The sequence below is a fragment of the Opisthorchis viverrini genome (assembly GCF_000715545.1).
Source record: "Opisthorchis viverrini unplaced genomic scaffold opera_v5_26, whole genome shotgun sequence".
NCBI classification, from domain to species: Eukaryota; Metazoa; Platyhelminthes; class Trematoda; order Opisthorchiida; family Opisthorchiidae; genus Opisthorchis; species Opisthorchis viverrini.
The window spans coordinates 1377300-1393185 of NW_008751683.1; the positions used below are offsets into that span (position 1 = coordinate 1377300).

The 15886-nt window shown below is 45.8% G+C and overlaps 1 protein-coding gene across 1 annotated transcript in view; it reads right to left on the reverse strand.

Annotated features, from left to right (window-relative positions):
- T265_02282 (hypothetical protein) overlaps positions 1–15886 on the reverse strand; it is a gene marked incomplete at both ends in the record, with an annotated part of 104314 nt that overhangs the window by 68964 nt on the left and 19464 nt on the right. The window contains 3 exons of the mRNA XM_009166486.1: positions 4874–4922; positions 5654–5707; positions 7292–8174. Of these exons, the coding sequence (XP_009164750.1) occupies positions 4874–4922; positions 5654–5707; positions 7292–8050 (862 nt within the window). The remainder of the gene's footprint in view (positions 1–4873; positions 4923–5653; positions 5708–7291; positions 8175–15886) is intronic.

The window sequence follows — 15886 nt, forward strand, 5'->3', positions numbered from 1 at the left end:
AATGACAGATGCGGGAACTTGAGATACGTCAAGGATTGTCCGACATGTGGCACGTAAGCAGCGCATCTTAACTTTCCGACAACCAGATCAAGAACTATCGTAAGACAGTTGCCTGGCAATCTCAAATGAAATCGAATAAGCTTCCTTCAAGCTCTGCAACTGAGCCTGCTTGCACGAGCCGGCAAAATCTAAGATGTCACTCTTTTCGTTAACTTGCCAGAAGCCGTGAAAATTATAGGTACTGATGTAGCCGAACAGCAACAGAACATTATCGGCTGTTGTATTCCTTTTTTTCAGGACCGAACTAAATCTTCATTGAGAAGAGATACACTAAGGATCAGTGAATGAAATGCTGATATTACTGATCATCCTTTCCACTTCAGCTGATCGGTGCAAGGCATTGCTACAATGACAACTAAAAGGACCGTTGGAACAGCTGTTTCAAAAAGACGGAGTGTCAAAAAGCCAGTGTCACTGTTTGACAGGATTCTGTGAATCTAGTATGAAGTTGGAGTTTACCCACTAGTCAAAGAAAGCCAGGGAAGGTCAAACAATGACCTGGCAGCGAAGCATAAAAGTCATTAGCAGTAAACTCACCTACGCTGGCCGTTGCCGTCTCCCTGGGCTGGGATCTCGTGAGAGGACAGGCACATCAATGGTTAGAGACATTGTCAGACATGGCCCAGTTGAGCCGTCAGTGGCGTTTGCGCACCAAACTGCTGTCTTTAATGCATAGCTCCCCTCCTGATTTCCATAATGGAAAGCTCAGCTGCTACCTTCAACGTATTGCCATCTAGCCCGCCTTTCCAAATCATCGGCGAACGAAAATGTGGCAAAAATAACCACTATACAGCAAGTACGAGGTTTTTATAACTGGCGACGGTGATGATGATTTAGAGGGAAAAGGGTAATTGAGATCAATTTTCCCCGAGGATAGCTAGCGGAGGTTTTGAAACTCGTTCAATCAGTGTCACGATATAAAATCAAAAAACCCAACTGTCAATCCTCTGACTGAGTCCTTTTTATTGGATAAAATATCCTAAGTCGGCACTATCAGCAACATAAAACTGGACAAATCACAACACTGTTTATTTTTCGGTCCTCTGATTGAGACAAACCCCTGTGCATGCTCAGATAAAAAGCAACTCCTGAAGTTTTAACGAAACCTTCATTTCTTTAATTATGGTGCGAACTACTGAATGCTAAGACGGAGAAGGCCGTAGTGAAGAAACAGGACTTATTGTTCGTTTAATGTGCAGCAAGTGAGATACAGCAAAAATCGCTAAAATTCAGTACTGATTATCCATGCAAGATAGAAAAATGTGCACATTACCTTGTATATCACAATGAATCAAATAAGCATTGTCTCATTAGAGTTAGCCTCAAGTATCGCTTTGGAAAAGACTTAAACCATGAATGTGCCCCTCCCCCCCGGAGGAACGAGAGGATACGAGGATGGACGAACCACCGTTTCAACGAACTATGTTCAAATCTCACATGACTGATCCCCATCCTGATAATCTATATGTAGGCTGCTTCATACATAAAGCCGTAAAAATATACTCGTATACTGGTATACTTGTATACGACGAAGGGTCAGCTCGTTTGCAATACCGAGATTCCGACTTAAATCGATTCGACTGCTCCTGTCTAGGATTGAGCAACCTGGCAGTATCCCAGCCATCGCGCCTACTTCCATTTGGCACCCAGACACCTAAATGTAGCAAGTACAATCCACTCATGAGAGTAAAATACTGACATAGATACATGCTGTATTCGCATTGTGAATGATAGTGCACGACCGCGCCTTGCAGTTTAGGCTGGCTTAAAACTTCAAAAACGTGAGTGACAATCCGGCAGATTACACGTCAGCTCACTTGCGCAATACGAACCAGCTGAACAGAATTAACAAACCATGGAATGTGATACTGGAGCACTAAGTTTTTAGAGGCTTCACATTTCAAACATTTTCTTTTCAAAATCTCATTGAATAGACGATACTAAAATGATTGAACATGTATCTGAACTGAAGATCAAATCTTGGGAAACCACGCGTTAAGATTTTGGTTTACCTCTGCCACACCTTAAGCTAACTATACTGCTTCAAAATCATCCCCTTAAGTCTCACTTAGTTTGGCTCGCAAGGCAGAAGCTTTGGGTCAAGAATGGCTTAAGCTAGGCCGACTAGCTGATTACGCATATACTGAACACCAGATTATTTATCGACTTCATATGCGTATGCAGTAGTTCCTTAGTCTAATAATCCCCCGAGCAGAGGAACTCTCCCTGATATGATTTTATTGCTGTTCACGCCGACCGCGAAATACAGGATAATCGTATCCCTAAGACACGACCAATTCCCCCCCCCCAAACACAATAAGGACACGACCCTCCCCCCCCCCCAAACACAATAAGTTCACCTGGCACTTCGACGCCCATGAAGGATCAAAAGAATTCCAATTATGTATATGCATATATGTATATGTATGTATGTATCAGCTGAAACATGGTTTAATTAGCCACTTGATCCGGTCGGAAATACCATTCGGTTTAAAACAGAAAAGATGTAGGCATGCGACATAATTATTCCACAAAGTGAGAGAGACAGTTAGTTTTAGCGTAGAATATGCCAAGCGCGGGCAGCCAAACAATTTATTGAATATGCATTGTTGCATCAAGAGGGTACGAAACGTGACGCGCTGTTTTTTCGACTCTACACTATATCAAGAAAGGGAAAGCGTTCCGATTCGACCCGGTATAAATCCAGACAGAATGTAGTGCGTAGAGCTGGAGAAGATCGGCTGGGTATATTGCGGGGGTAAACAAATACCCGAACTAATGTGATCATACCCGAGGGGTGAGTTGGACACCCAGGGGTCCATTATGTTATTAAAAGCAGTCTGTGACGCTGTCAGTTATTCCGTTTCGGAACACTGAACGTGTCAGCTGATAGCCCGGACCCCGACCATACTGAGACGTCCCAGGGATCACAGGAAGAGGAACAAATGCTGACAACCGTGTAGCGTATACACCTGAGGGGCTCAAGACAGCCGAAAGTAAAAGAATAATGGAATCTTAAAGTTCCGATCACTGAGCATCTGACAAGAAGTGTGACCGAAAGAGCCATTTGCATTATAACCAACAAGGATCGGTGCGCTTAACAAACAACCCAGGGTGGTTTTATAGAAGTTCCACAACTTCCAGTCGTGTTACGTGCTACACTTAGAGCTTATCGATTCTCCTCTCCTTGAAGACTGGGATTTCACTAACCAAGGAGAAATGACCGCATTCTTTCGAAAGCGTATGTGCTTATCTTGTGGAGGATCCGAAATTTGGAGGGAATTAGAGTAGCCTTATGGGGATTATGCCCACGGTGGCTTGTAGAACTTTGTTCCGTTCAGTAAACGTTTGGAAACAAAGTCCGATAATCTTATAAAGAGGGAGGATATGATACGCGTCGAGGAAACAAAGACATATGAACACGTTCTGCCAAGGCAGAAAGAGAGGAAAAGAAGACGTCTTATAAATGTGTTACATCCTTCCCTCGTGTTCTCCTTCCAGTTGGCAGACGACAGAGTACCGATTGGAACAAAGAAAGATTGACAGGTGACGTGTGCAGGGTTGCACGTTGAGGATACCAATGGTGATGCAGAGATTCAGGACGGTGTGTGGGATGAACAAGACAAGAACAAATCCCTAGGGAAATAATTACGGATAAACATATCCATACAATTATACGGGTAAAAGAAGAACGTGAGATCTAACGGGGGGACAAATTCACAAGACACTTGCGATCATCATAGTGGAGCAAAGTATACTGAAACTGCTCTATCCTTTTTGGGAGAAATACGGGCAATCACGGCAAGAGGAACGTGTTGTGCTCAAGCTGATCACCAAAGAACCCATCTACTATGGGGGCAACCGTGCTGCTGGGGACCGAATAAGCGAATCCATATTCCAGTGATTCATGTTTTTTTCAAGAACCCATCTTAACAAAGGATGTCGGAAAATCGGACAACCTAATCGACTTTCAGTGAAAACACCCTAAATTCCCTACGCGCCTAAAATACTGAAGCGAAATAAGCCACCTATACAAATGAGTGCCGGAGAAATTTGCACATCATCCGATATTTTTGTGGAGTTATCATCAAACTATCCGATCTTCATCATCACATTAATAAGTTAGATGTTCCACATACATATATTCCATTCCAAAATGTGCAAGTGTCTCGATCAAATCCAGAAGACTGCTGGACAGGCGCCTTAGCTGCTCGACAAAATGGCACAACGTGAAGCTAGCACATCTCAAAGGTTATGCAAACAGCAAGAGCATCACGTACGCTTCAGGATATCAAATGAATCTTTCGGTTTCATCATCATCATCGACAGCATGACATGACTGCTCAACAACAATGCTTCACTGCCGTACAACCATGATTTATTTGGAAGCCTTATTGTAAAAAAAAGCGTAAAGGTGGACGGGGAAGGGGCTTAGTGCTAGCTTACCACAATCATTCCGAGATGTATATATCTCTAAACACTCACTCAGGCGATCTGGATAGAAACTGACAGCAAGAACGCCACTGACATCGGTTGGCAGCCATATCTTGCAGTGTCTCCAACCAGGGACAGTGAGGATCACGCGGTCCCAATCCTGGAAGGCGAGTAGCACCGACAGCACCCAAGCATTTCGTGATCTCCTTCATACTCCTTTGCCAAGTCAAGGGTTGGCCACCTCTCTGCTTTCAGTTTTCAAGGACAAAGTAAGATTCTGTTTTTTTATTGAGACGTCCAATGAGAAGGACAATATTCAGTCGGTTTTTCGTGTGAATACGGTTATCAGAACGAAACCAAAAAAAAACAGAAAACTCACTTATGTTTGGATGGTTGAGGGTTTTCAACACACGGACTTCACGGAATAGCTAGAAAAGGAGGCAGTAAAAGAAACGAACTTAGCAAAAACGGATTGAGTGAATTGTAAGGCGTTGCAAAGAACACAGAAATTTGTGGGAATATGGCTTCGTCACGCTTATCATTGCACAAAACAAAGTAAACAAACTGTTAGGTTAGTTTTGCAGTATATTCGAATGACATAACTGTTGGCCCTTTATCACTCACGGCTGATCAGGTATCATTCTCGCCACAGTGGTGAAACACAGATAGTTTTTCCGACGAGTTTGTTGGTACCCTCAGATGGCCTGTCTCCCGCAGTACACAAACGGATATTGGCATACGCCTAGTTGCGAATTCGGACCGAGCAATCTTTGGTGGAGGCCGAACAGCAACCGATAAATCATACCGACATAACAGGAACCCATTATTACCTCCACGGTGGTTCACACTGAAACAGATTAGATGATCAGACGCATATCTCGACGTTGTGAACCCTTCGCAATGGGAGGGTGTGGATGGGATTCAGCAATAGCCTAAGAAGATTTATCAGGTTGCTGTTGTGCCTGTGAATGTGGTTGAGTAATTATTACATTAAGTGCCGGACAACGGGATGCTGTGGGTTAACATTTACGGAGCATTATCGTCACTACTGTGATGATGGTAGAAACGGAACGCATGGATGAGTCAGATATCGATTAATTAGATTAATCACGACCAAGAGGGTTGACTAGACATACACTGCTCAAATTATCCCACTTACTTTCTGCATGCTGGAGTGGTTCAGTAAGGTTTTGTCTATGACCTTGACGGCCACCTGAATAAAGAGGGAAAACAGAAAGTGAGAGTTGTCACCGAGTAAGAACGTTCAGTTCACTTCAGTTTATCGGCAATTAGTTACAAGTCGAAAGCAACCTCTCTATCGCGTTCAAGTGGTAATGATGCAATGGTCGAGGTTGAGTAGTCCATTCCCTATGTGAAGGAGGGATCGTCGAGTGGTCATAGCTCTATCGAAACAAGAAACGGATAAAACATGGCTAGAACACTACAGTAGAATAGTTGTTTGGATATCATGTCAAACGTTACTTTGGCGGGGTGCCAGATCAGCTTTAAAAGAGTTCTTAGCTGAGACATGAGTGTCAAAATTCGCCATCTTTAACCAGGCCTCCAGAAGGCTACTAGACGGCCGATACGGTGGTGGCAGTTAAGCGCAAATTGGACTCCAGGTAACGGCTGAAAAAAAAACCGCCACCTAGTGGAGATTTTATTTTACAAAAACCTAACCAGCACGAACCCTGGTTGATTTGGACATACACAAACAAATAATACTTCACCAAGCGTGGTTACAGAACACACTTGAGTATTATAGTCATGGTCCCGGTAAGTATCCGTCTCGCAGTAAAAGAAACTTTTCTACACTGACCGCTGAGGCGATTAGTGGGAAAATGCTGTACCAGAGGAGTGGACGTGAATAAAAGTACACCTTAAAATAGCGGTTATGTTCGTCACTAGATTTCTCAGGGAAAAGCAGCGTAGGGAACAAAGTTTGAGTAAAATTACTCCGACTGTTGCGACCAGAAAAGTGAGAACCCATTTGTGCTGGTTGAATCATGGGTTTAAAAAGACCGACCAGATGGCGTCAATGTAGAACGGCACGTCAGTAATTACCAAATCTCCACATTCTACCATTATAGGTAGATCTGACTGTTCAGAAAAGTAAGGAATTCGGCGCATCGCTAGCTCAAAAATGAACCAGAGTATTTACCACTAGATCGGCAGAAAGACGCGGTTAAACAAGCGCACGCTGATCAGTCGACTTGAGTAGCAATAACTGGCCGATTCTACCAATCGGTAAGGCAACAGATAGAAAATAACCAGCTAATGTGACCATCTTTGGGACAATTTGTTTAATAAGGTGGCAGAAGAGCATACTACCATACATATTACTTTGAGCCCTTCTTACCCATCCCACCCGTGCTCTATTGGATGCTGCCTTCTGCCAACCAATCATATGCTGTCCAGTTGGGTGCTGTCGACACTTTTGGAATCCGAAAATACCTTTGAAGGCAAGTTCGCCTCTAAAGACTGTCTCCATAAACCGAACTCACTTAGCCGGACTGAATCCACAAGTGAAACACCCACCCATTAACTTCCTCTCAATCAGAAACTTCAATAAAAACCCAGAATTCAGGAACGTTGACTTTGTTAAGCGCAAGGTCAGTCCTGCGTAAGACCGCAGTGATGAAAGAACTCGTAGGTGAAACTTTACAGTTTAGAACACAGGCAGGAATATCGCGCTGTAAAGTAGTACCAAATTAAACATGCAAGCAAACGAATGCACGTGCACACACACACACACACACACACATACACAATGCAAACTAAAGGTGAAGCAACTGACCTGCATTCCAGTTGTCAGATGCTGTGCCAACTTGACTTTGGCAAAATTTCCTTTTCCTATTGTTCGGATCAGACTGTATCGACCCACATGAGGCCGTTCTTTCCACAACGGCCGACTACCGCTGGAAGAACTATTCGATTTGGTACCATGTGTACTGGTGCCACCATTGACGACATTCGACTTGGCCGAAGTGGTCCCATTGTGTTTCAAGTGAAAGTCATTGGTGCCGACAGAAGCAGGAGTTGGGCTGTAATTATGTGTACCACCCGACATGATATTAGTGTGTGCATATGGAGAAACCGATGGATTGGGAGTTGTGGTGGTGCTGTTGTGACTGTTAGGTGAATTCGTCACGGCTGTAGCGACAGCTGGCCAATAATGATAGTTTGAGGGAGGTGTGTGCATAGACATGGACATTAATTCGGTGGGATTCGAAGAGGGAATGCCGTTTGACTGTTGTGCATGAGTGCCGTGGTGACCACGTGAATTGGTCAAACGAGCGGAATAATTGCCGTTCACCGAGGTCGTGTGAGGAGGACCAGGTGTACCGAAATGTCCCGAATTGTTCACCAGCGGTGTGTTAGGGTCTTGTAATAGTAGGCGGTTTCGTGGAGATGGGTTTGGCATAGCTGGTGATCCCATGCCAGCAGGTAGAGGACCAAGGTTTTTATACTGATACGCATGCATTGGTTGCGTAGATAGTTGTGAAGAAAAGCCAGTCGGACCCGTATAACAAGCCGAATGGGTGATTGAAGGCATGATACCAATAAAGCACAAGGGCCTACCACACACGACACCTCATTCTCATGTGTTGAAGGTTCCCATATTTTAGGTGAACTGCTTTTGGCTGCTTCGCCAGCGCGAAGTTCTTCGCAGTGTGCAGCTAAAAGTATAAGGTAAAGAAAGTAAGCAGCGATGAAGTATTTTTTTGAAAAAGTAAACGTTAGGCAGGCAAAGAGTCCTACTGAGTTTGGGGCACTAGACCGCGTAAAACCGTATGTATGAGGTTAATTTTGAGAAAAGAAAGATAAACCAAGATCAAAGCCATGCAGTGCAGCGGAATCACGCGAATATTCAATATCTGTGCGAAAACAAAAGAAATTCGAGAACCACGGATTTTACTGTCCTACCAGTATTTGGCCTGCTAAAAGATTCGTTCATTATAACCACATTGTCTTTCTGCTGGAACTTGTCGACCAAAACCGGAGTAAAACATGCGAGATTTGGGAGTTTGATGAAGGACTACAAGATGGCAAGGAAAAGTTGGCGAAACCGGAGAACTCGTAGCAGATGGCTCCCACTGGGAACTGAACAAGCCACTGTAGGAGCCATGGAATGCTGAAGCAGCAAAGCCGGTGAGGAATACCAAAGCACAAGATAGAAGATTCAACTCACAGAAGAACGGCCTAGGTAGTCAACTTTCTGCTTGCATTTACTGTAACGGCAGTTATCTGCAATCAATGGACCGTTGATTTTGAGCATGGCATTCCCGCAAACTAGTGGCCGATGAGTAATCTGGCGTCTCCTCCTCGTTACTCAACCGTAGCACATCGCTTTTGGCCTTCGGTAGCCGACTCGGGTTCAAGGTATCTGGCACGTTGCCATTTTTTATCAGTGTCATCTACAGGACGGTAGGAACATCGCGCACATAAAAATGAAGCCCATTGAGGTGTTTTTGGAACGACCCTATGGGTCGTTCCCTATGGGTACAATGGTAAAACAAACCTAGGGCGTATTGGGTCAGCCTGGCCACCATCTGCATCAATGTGTCCTATGTGTTGACCCAAGGTGAACCAGAGGAAGCACCGAAAGGTCACACAATGTCATACTCCCAGGGAGTGCAAACGGTGGTTTTATGTTCTGTATCAGCAATTCGCTCTTGTCTTCCGGTTGGGATTATGGGGATGGCAACCACGTTAAGATTGCGAAAACTGCATGACCGCAAGATATCATCCACTGGCTATCATTTCCCGTCAGTGTTCTCTTTCGCACTCACCATGCAGTATCATTGTGAGGCATGCGAGCTTCGTCACAAGCAAAAACACGTGGTTGTTGACTAGCTCACCCAGCTGCGTAAGTGGATACTAGTGCAATCAGCAATGTACAGAATCTGTTCCCGTTAATCTGTGCAACAAGACCCATGAGACTGTCTGTTGGTGAGTTGAGCGAACTTAGTATTGGAAATTAGGTGTGTAATGAAAGCCGGTACCCGGATCATTCGGCAGACTGTTTCGTACAACAATGACACTACTCTGTAATTATGACTCTCGACCGGCTAGAATCAGAAGAGAGCCCTTTAGTTAAGATCAACCGGTTTATGGAGCACTCCCGACCTAAAGCTCTCACCTTGCGGTGGTCGGGCTCCTGTGCTGAAGTGATTCTGCGGGCTATACTGGCTGAAACTCAGTCCTTAAAGGTTCAACCACGCCAGATAGACCAACAGAGAACAGCCGGAAGAACAGCGAGTTCGGGCTCCCTGCGGAAGTGATTCTGCGGGCTATACTGGCTGAAACTCAGTCCTTAAAGGTTCAACCACGCCAGATAGACCAACAGAGAACAGCCGGAAGAACAGCGAGTCGCCGTACTGTGAGTAATTGTATTACAAGGCTATATGGAGGTAAAGACGTGCTGTCCCCTGCGATAGGAGTATGAAGACAGTGAGGCGTTTCTCCCAGGTGGCTAATATGTGGAAGGAGCGATGCTGCTTCCCTCCAAAGACATGCTAGAAAAGGTCGGCCCTAAAAACCGCACATGCTGCTTTCCTCCAAAGACATGCTAGAAAAGGTCGGTCCTAAAAACCGCACATTCCGATCGCCAAAAAGTTGACCGTGACTACCGGCGAATCATTCACCCGCCAAAAGGTTGACCGTGACTACCGGCGAATCATTCACTGGAGTCGAAATACTTTCGCAACCAAAGAGTTTGATGCTGCTCAAAAGACACCTGCCGTGCGCGGCTGTACTAGGAGTGAGACAGTAATGCATCACTCCCTGAGCCCTGCAGCTAAGTGGATCAGACTATTGAGTCATTGGCTCCCGGAAGGGAAAACTGCGGTCTCGCAGTCAAGACTTTTGAGTCAGAAGCTAGGAACGGGGTCCCCGAACAAAACCCTACATTCCCCCACTGCAGTGTGGGTCAGACTTTTGAGTCAAAGGCTCAAAGAGGTACTTCAATCAAACCCCCTTCTTCAACCTGGGAAATGGGGAGGTGTCATTTGCCCTTGCATCTCTTTTCTCACCGGCCATCTCACGCACTCCTTCCTCGCCTACTGTACAACTCAACGCAATCAACCCACCTGTCACTCCTCTGGCCACCATTCCGGATCTAAACCTTCATCCAGAAAAACAAACCTCAGAGGATCTGCTCCACGTTGCAGCACTTAATGTCCGTATTTTATGTCAAATTGGATAACAGGTATCCCTTGCTGAAACCTTGCTTTCATTCTCTGTCGATGTATGGTGTGTCTCTGAAACACCCATTCAGGACTGTAGCTGGTGGTCCTCAAGCCACTTAGGACGAGCTCAGATGTTCCAAATTTCATTCTTCGAGTATCTGCTGATCCGGACGCAATGGCTCGTGGTAACTACGGTGTGAAAGTTGCTTTCGGCCTCAGCCGTATTCGCGCTACGCGGTTCTGGTGCAATTGAGACCGATGCGGTGAATGGTGTTTATATGTCGTATCAGCATATGCCCCAACAGACTGCAGTTCTGAGACTGAAAAGGACGAGTTCTATGAAGATCTGTCACGACTACTTCGGATATAGTAATTCTGGCAGGCGATAAGAATGCCCTAGTCGGTCGATTAAGTCCGGAAGAAGCACGATTAGGTGGCAGATTTGGAGTCAATGCTGAAAGTACGGATAACGGAGAGCAGCTTCTTCAGTTGTGTGCAGATCGTCGTCTGCTCCTAGCTGGTATGAACTATAAAAAAGCGCTCACACGAATTTACTTGAAGGCCATCTCCCACAAAGCAGCCATGGACTCAATTGGGCTGTGCGCCCATCAGCCACCGATTGAGAGTCTCAGTCAATTACTATCGTTTCTTCTGTGCTACGCAAATTGACTCTAATCACGCCATCGTACGGGCCCGATTGGTACTTCGGTTTCCGTCAGCATTCAGCTTGCCAAAGGAGAGCAGATCCGTTCATCAACTTCTACAAGTTTCAGTAGCTGAAGAGTATCGAGGTGATCTGCCTATGAAGCTACTGGAACCGCAGTCATGCGGATGATGAAGATTGAATGGAGATTGAATGGAGGCCAGCTAAAGAAGCAATACCCTCAGCTTTCAGAACTGTCTGTCCAGGCCATCTGACTCGACTAAATGACCGCTGGAAATCATCAAGGTCAATGGATCTTATTGCTGTCAGAAAGGCCATACCATCAACCAGCGATCCCTCAAACACTGAAAAATCAGGAGTTTGAAGAATGACAGAGAACTCTGGTGGATTACGGAGGTCCGGCAGATGGAGAAGGCTTTTACTGCAGGCAATAGCCGCTCTCTGTTTCGACTGATTCGACCAACTAGTCAAAAGAAAGCAAGTGTCAGTGAAACAATATGCGAAAAAAGACGGAACAACATTTCACTATCAGTCGTCGTCTTGAGCGGTGGACTGAACACTTCGAAGAACAGTTCAGCTGGTCTCCAACACAACCGTTTGAAGAACCCAGGGAACCTTAGGGTATACAATTCATTTCACGTTGAAGTTCCAAAGGGAAACAAGGGGTTTGAAAATGCTGAAATGAGACTTGGCACGCAGATTGTGAAACATGTGCTACCTCCGAAATTCAAATGAAACAGGGTTGTGTGAAGTGACGATTGCTCAGTAGCAACTCAGCATAATCCAAAATGGACTATTCGTTCTTCAAATGCCGTTTTGATTCCTCGATTTAAAGCCTCATGGAGTATGGGAACGTCAGATGACTGGGGGTCAGTTCCCTGGATCGATGAATTCATAAACAATAAATTTGTCATGAACTTTTCGGCCCGATTACCTAAAGAATGGTACAGTGGATGTAAACAGATTTTCTGAGGGCTGTTTGGCTAACATACGGAGTTTTGTCACAGTTATTTGCCGAGATGGCTCAGGTGGTTAGAGCGCGAATTTACTAACCGCACCGACCTTTGCCTATCGACTTCTCCTGTCTAGGCTTGGGCAACCTGGCAGCATCTCAGCCCACGTGCCTCCTCCGGGTGGCATGGCAGCTGGGCACCAGAAGGGGGTTACAGCTGAACAATGTCACAATTCTAAAGTGGAATATTCAGACATGTGCTCAGCCTGGCGCCCATTCGGTCAAAGACGCCAGTATCCTGGTTATAAGGTGAGACAAACGGACATTCCTTCGTTTACTACAATCACTCTGATGCCCTCTTTGAAGATAGACACAATTAACGACTCCCTCAGTTGTCTGGGAGGTCCGCTTCCTCTCAAACACACGCGAATAGGCTACATATGCGCTGGCTAAACGAGGTGCGCGCGCTTTACATAGACCCGAAAAACACAAATGCGGTGATAGGCAAACGTATTGTCGAAATTCACGCAGGTATTCCAGAAGGAGCGTCGGGCAGTGACTGATCCTCACCACCTGTAAGTGATGACAATGACAATATTTGGATACAGAAATGGATTGTTTGTGAACACTACGTAGTCATGTGAATTCCATGGTCCCGAAATCGGCATTGCAAGGAACGGCGTACGATCGGCACATATCTATAATAGGCGCTCTCAGTCATCCATGCGTTCTGTGTCCAATCCAAGGCAAGAAAGAAAGCACACTTACAGCTTCACAGAGATTGATTTGGCAAATTCAGAGCTACAGTTCATAGAGGCTGAAGCAGATACAATATGGAAAAAATAAATCATTCGACCGAAGAACTCTTTAGGTGCCCAGCTGCAATGTTAACCTGAGATAAGCACGAGGGCTGGGGTACTGCCAAGTTGTCCAAGCCTTGATAGTAGGACTCGAGATTCCAGGGTTCGAAATGCGGAAAGTAAGACAAGTCTGTCTACAGAATAAGCCACAGTACTTCTTCCTACCCGTAACCAGGACTGAAAGACTGTATTCGCCTGGCGTTCACGCACTGACCAGCCTGGTTATGAGAAACTTTGTCGGGAATCCGGTGTAGCTCAGTAAGCCACGAAAGTACAAAAGCCGTTACATGGGCGTAAGATCCAGTCTCCCCGCAGCAGACGAGGATCAGCAAGTGTCTGTACTAAGAGTACTCGTATTAAGCAAAGGCCTCGGGATCATGGCATTCTCCGAAAACAGAATTGAAAAGGTAGTAAGATGTTTTCCCCGGGCGACAAGGATGTCCGTATTTAAGGAAACAGCGAAGACGCCTTATTCTCAGGAAGGACAGGTTCGAAAACGTCGGCCCTAAAAAACGAAACGATTGACTTAAGCCACCGGTACACTATTCAATACGATCAGAGTGGGTTTAAAACCAGGTAACTCCTATGCACAACCTCATTAGCAATATGACAGTTATGCCTTGCTCCCTGCGCCCTGGCACCAGGCAAGTCTCTCACAAACAAGTGGGTCAGACTTGAGTCGCTGGTCAAGGGTATAACCCGCCAAAACCTCAACACCTGCTGTCTCGCGGGTCACAGACTACGGAGAGGGCGCTGGAAGGAAACCCTATCTTCTCGAACTACCTTGTACATAAAATGTTCAAATGAAAGCCTTAAGGTGGATACCTCAAACATACCCTCTTCGTCGGCCTTGTGAAGCTGGGAAGTAATGTGTGGCAAAGCAGGTTAGAGGTAGTGGCAAGTTTCCTTAATTTATCAGCTCCAACCCTTATTACTATCCACGCTAGTACAAACCCGTCCGTTTGTGGTTATGCAAATTCATTCTATTCCTCCATTAAGAAAAATGAAAACTGAACCTGGACTACTAGCACCAAGGAATCTCTTCACCGCAACAGTCTTTAATGTCCATAGTCTGTGAGATAATAACAGAAGCCCCTTGCTGACACTTTCCCCCGTAAAATTTGATGTGCGCTGTCTCAAAAACATGCACACAAGACTCTGCTACGATATTGCACATGACCTCGAGATAGATCAGCGGTTAGGGCATCTCAACTGCTGCTGTCTGGTCTTGGGCAACCTGGCAGTCCTGTGCTTTCTTCAGGTAGCACCTTGGCACCGCAATGGTTATAGCTGAACGATTGTACGGTAGTGGAGAATCAGTGTCAACACTGATGTTGCTATCTTTGATGATGATGATGATGACAGCTGAGCGATTGTTTTTTTTTTCATTTAGTGCATGTGAACACGATACCAGACAGATGAGTTTGCTCACAGTTTACTCTCCGAGTGTCGGATGATACAGAAACACACCCCGTCACCCCATTGGTGTCGGTATTACGTTGAGTGAGAGAGCTGAAAAGCTTCGATTTAACTGGATTTCTGTGATATCTCTTCATCGTTTCTGTACCTACTTCGGCAAATTGAGGTAGTGACAGTGATGAAAACGCTTTGCGTGGATGACCAGAGGCACAGAAGTCATTATTATGGTTGAAGGTTTTAATGTCCATTTGGGGAGAATAGACAAGCACAAGTCGTCTCGACGGAATGTTTTACGCAGATGCTCACACAACCACTTCCTTCAGATGTGCGCTAATTAACCTCTACTTCAAACACAAACTTTCAGAACAAACATGAGCATCGGGTTATCTGGCGCCTCTAAACCGGAACAAGTCAAACAATCGGAATGAACCATAGCAGTTAGATCTTGTGTTCAAAACGACTGCTACCTTCTTAGCATTCGTACGGAGTCAGATCACCTCGTAGGTGTAACTGTTATGGTGTTTCCCACGGGCTACGAAAACAAGTGGCCGTTATATGCGTTATATGACCAAATCACCGCGGTTTGGGGGCTGAACACAGGCTTAGACTAAAGTCCCCGTTTCACACACATACGCACGTTTCTAACCGCCCCGTTGCGGATTCGCAAACACAAGCATACATGAGCTGGGGTTCCGAGAACATGGTAGTCGAAGATCTGCAGACGTTTCAGTTCCGCTGCTCAGAGGCCACACCACACATTCACACAACAGAACAGGTCGTACTGTATTCCGATACACACGTCGCGAAGAGACTGGACCTTACCGTGGTACACAACAGAGTCGTACTGTATTCCGATACACACGTCGCGAAGAGACTGGACCTTACCGTGGTGTGGCGGTTTGTGTACCTCGGCGACCCACCCACCTAGACTGGGGGGTGTCCGCGCGACACTCACAGAGTCTCTCATACCAGGTTGGTCAATGGTTAGAGGTCTGACAAACACAGTCTCCTGGTCCTCCAGGTTGGGGGTTGGAACATGTATGGCGACTTGTTCCGTAGAAAAGGTAATGCATTTGCATTTCCCCGCCAAACACCGCTGCCTTGCGGTTAGGCTTTTGAGCCAAAGGCTTTGGTTGAGGACCCTAATCGTCCTCCTGTCTATGTGTGGGCGCCCTGGCAGTATCCCAGCCCTCGTACAACCATGACCTACACAACTAACAATATTCTCATGCCACATCGGCCGTCGCGTGGTGCCATCAGCCGGGTCGCCTTACTTGCTGCATACAGCAGGGCGGGTAAGCAAAAA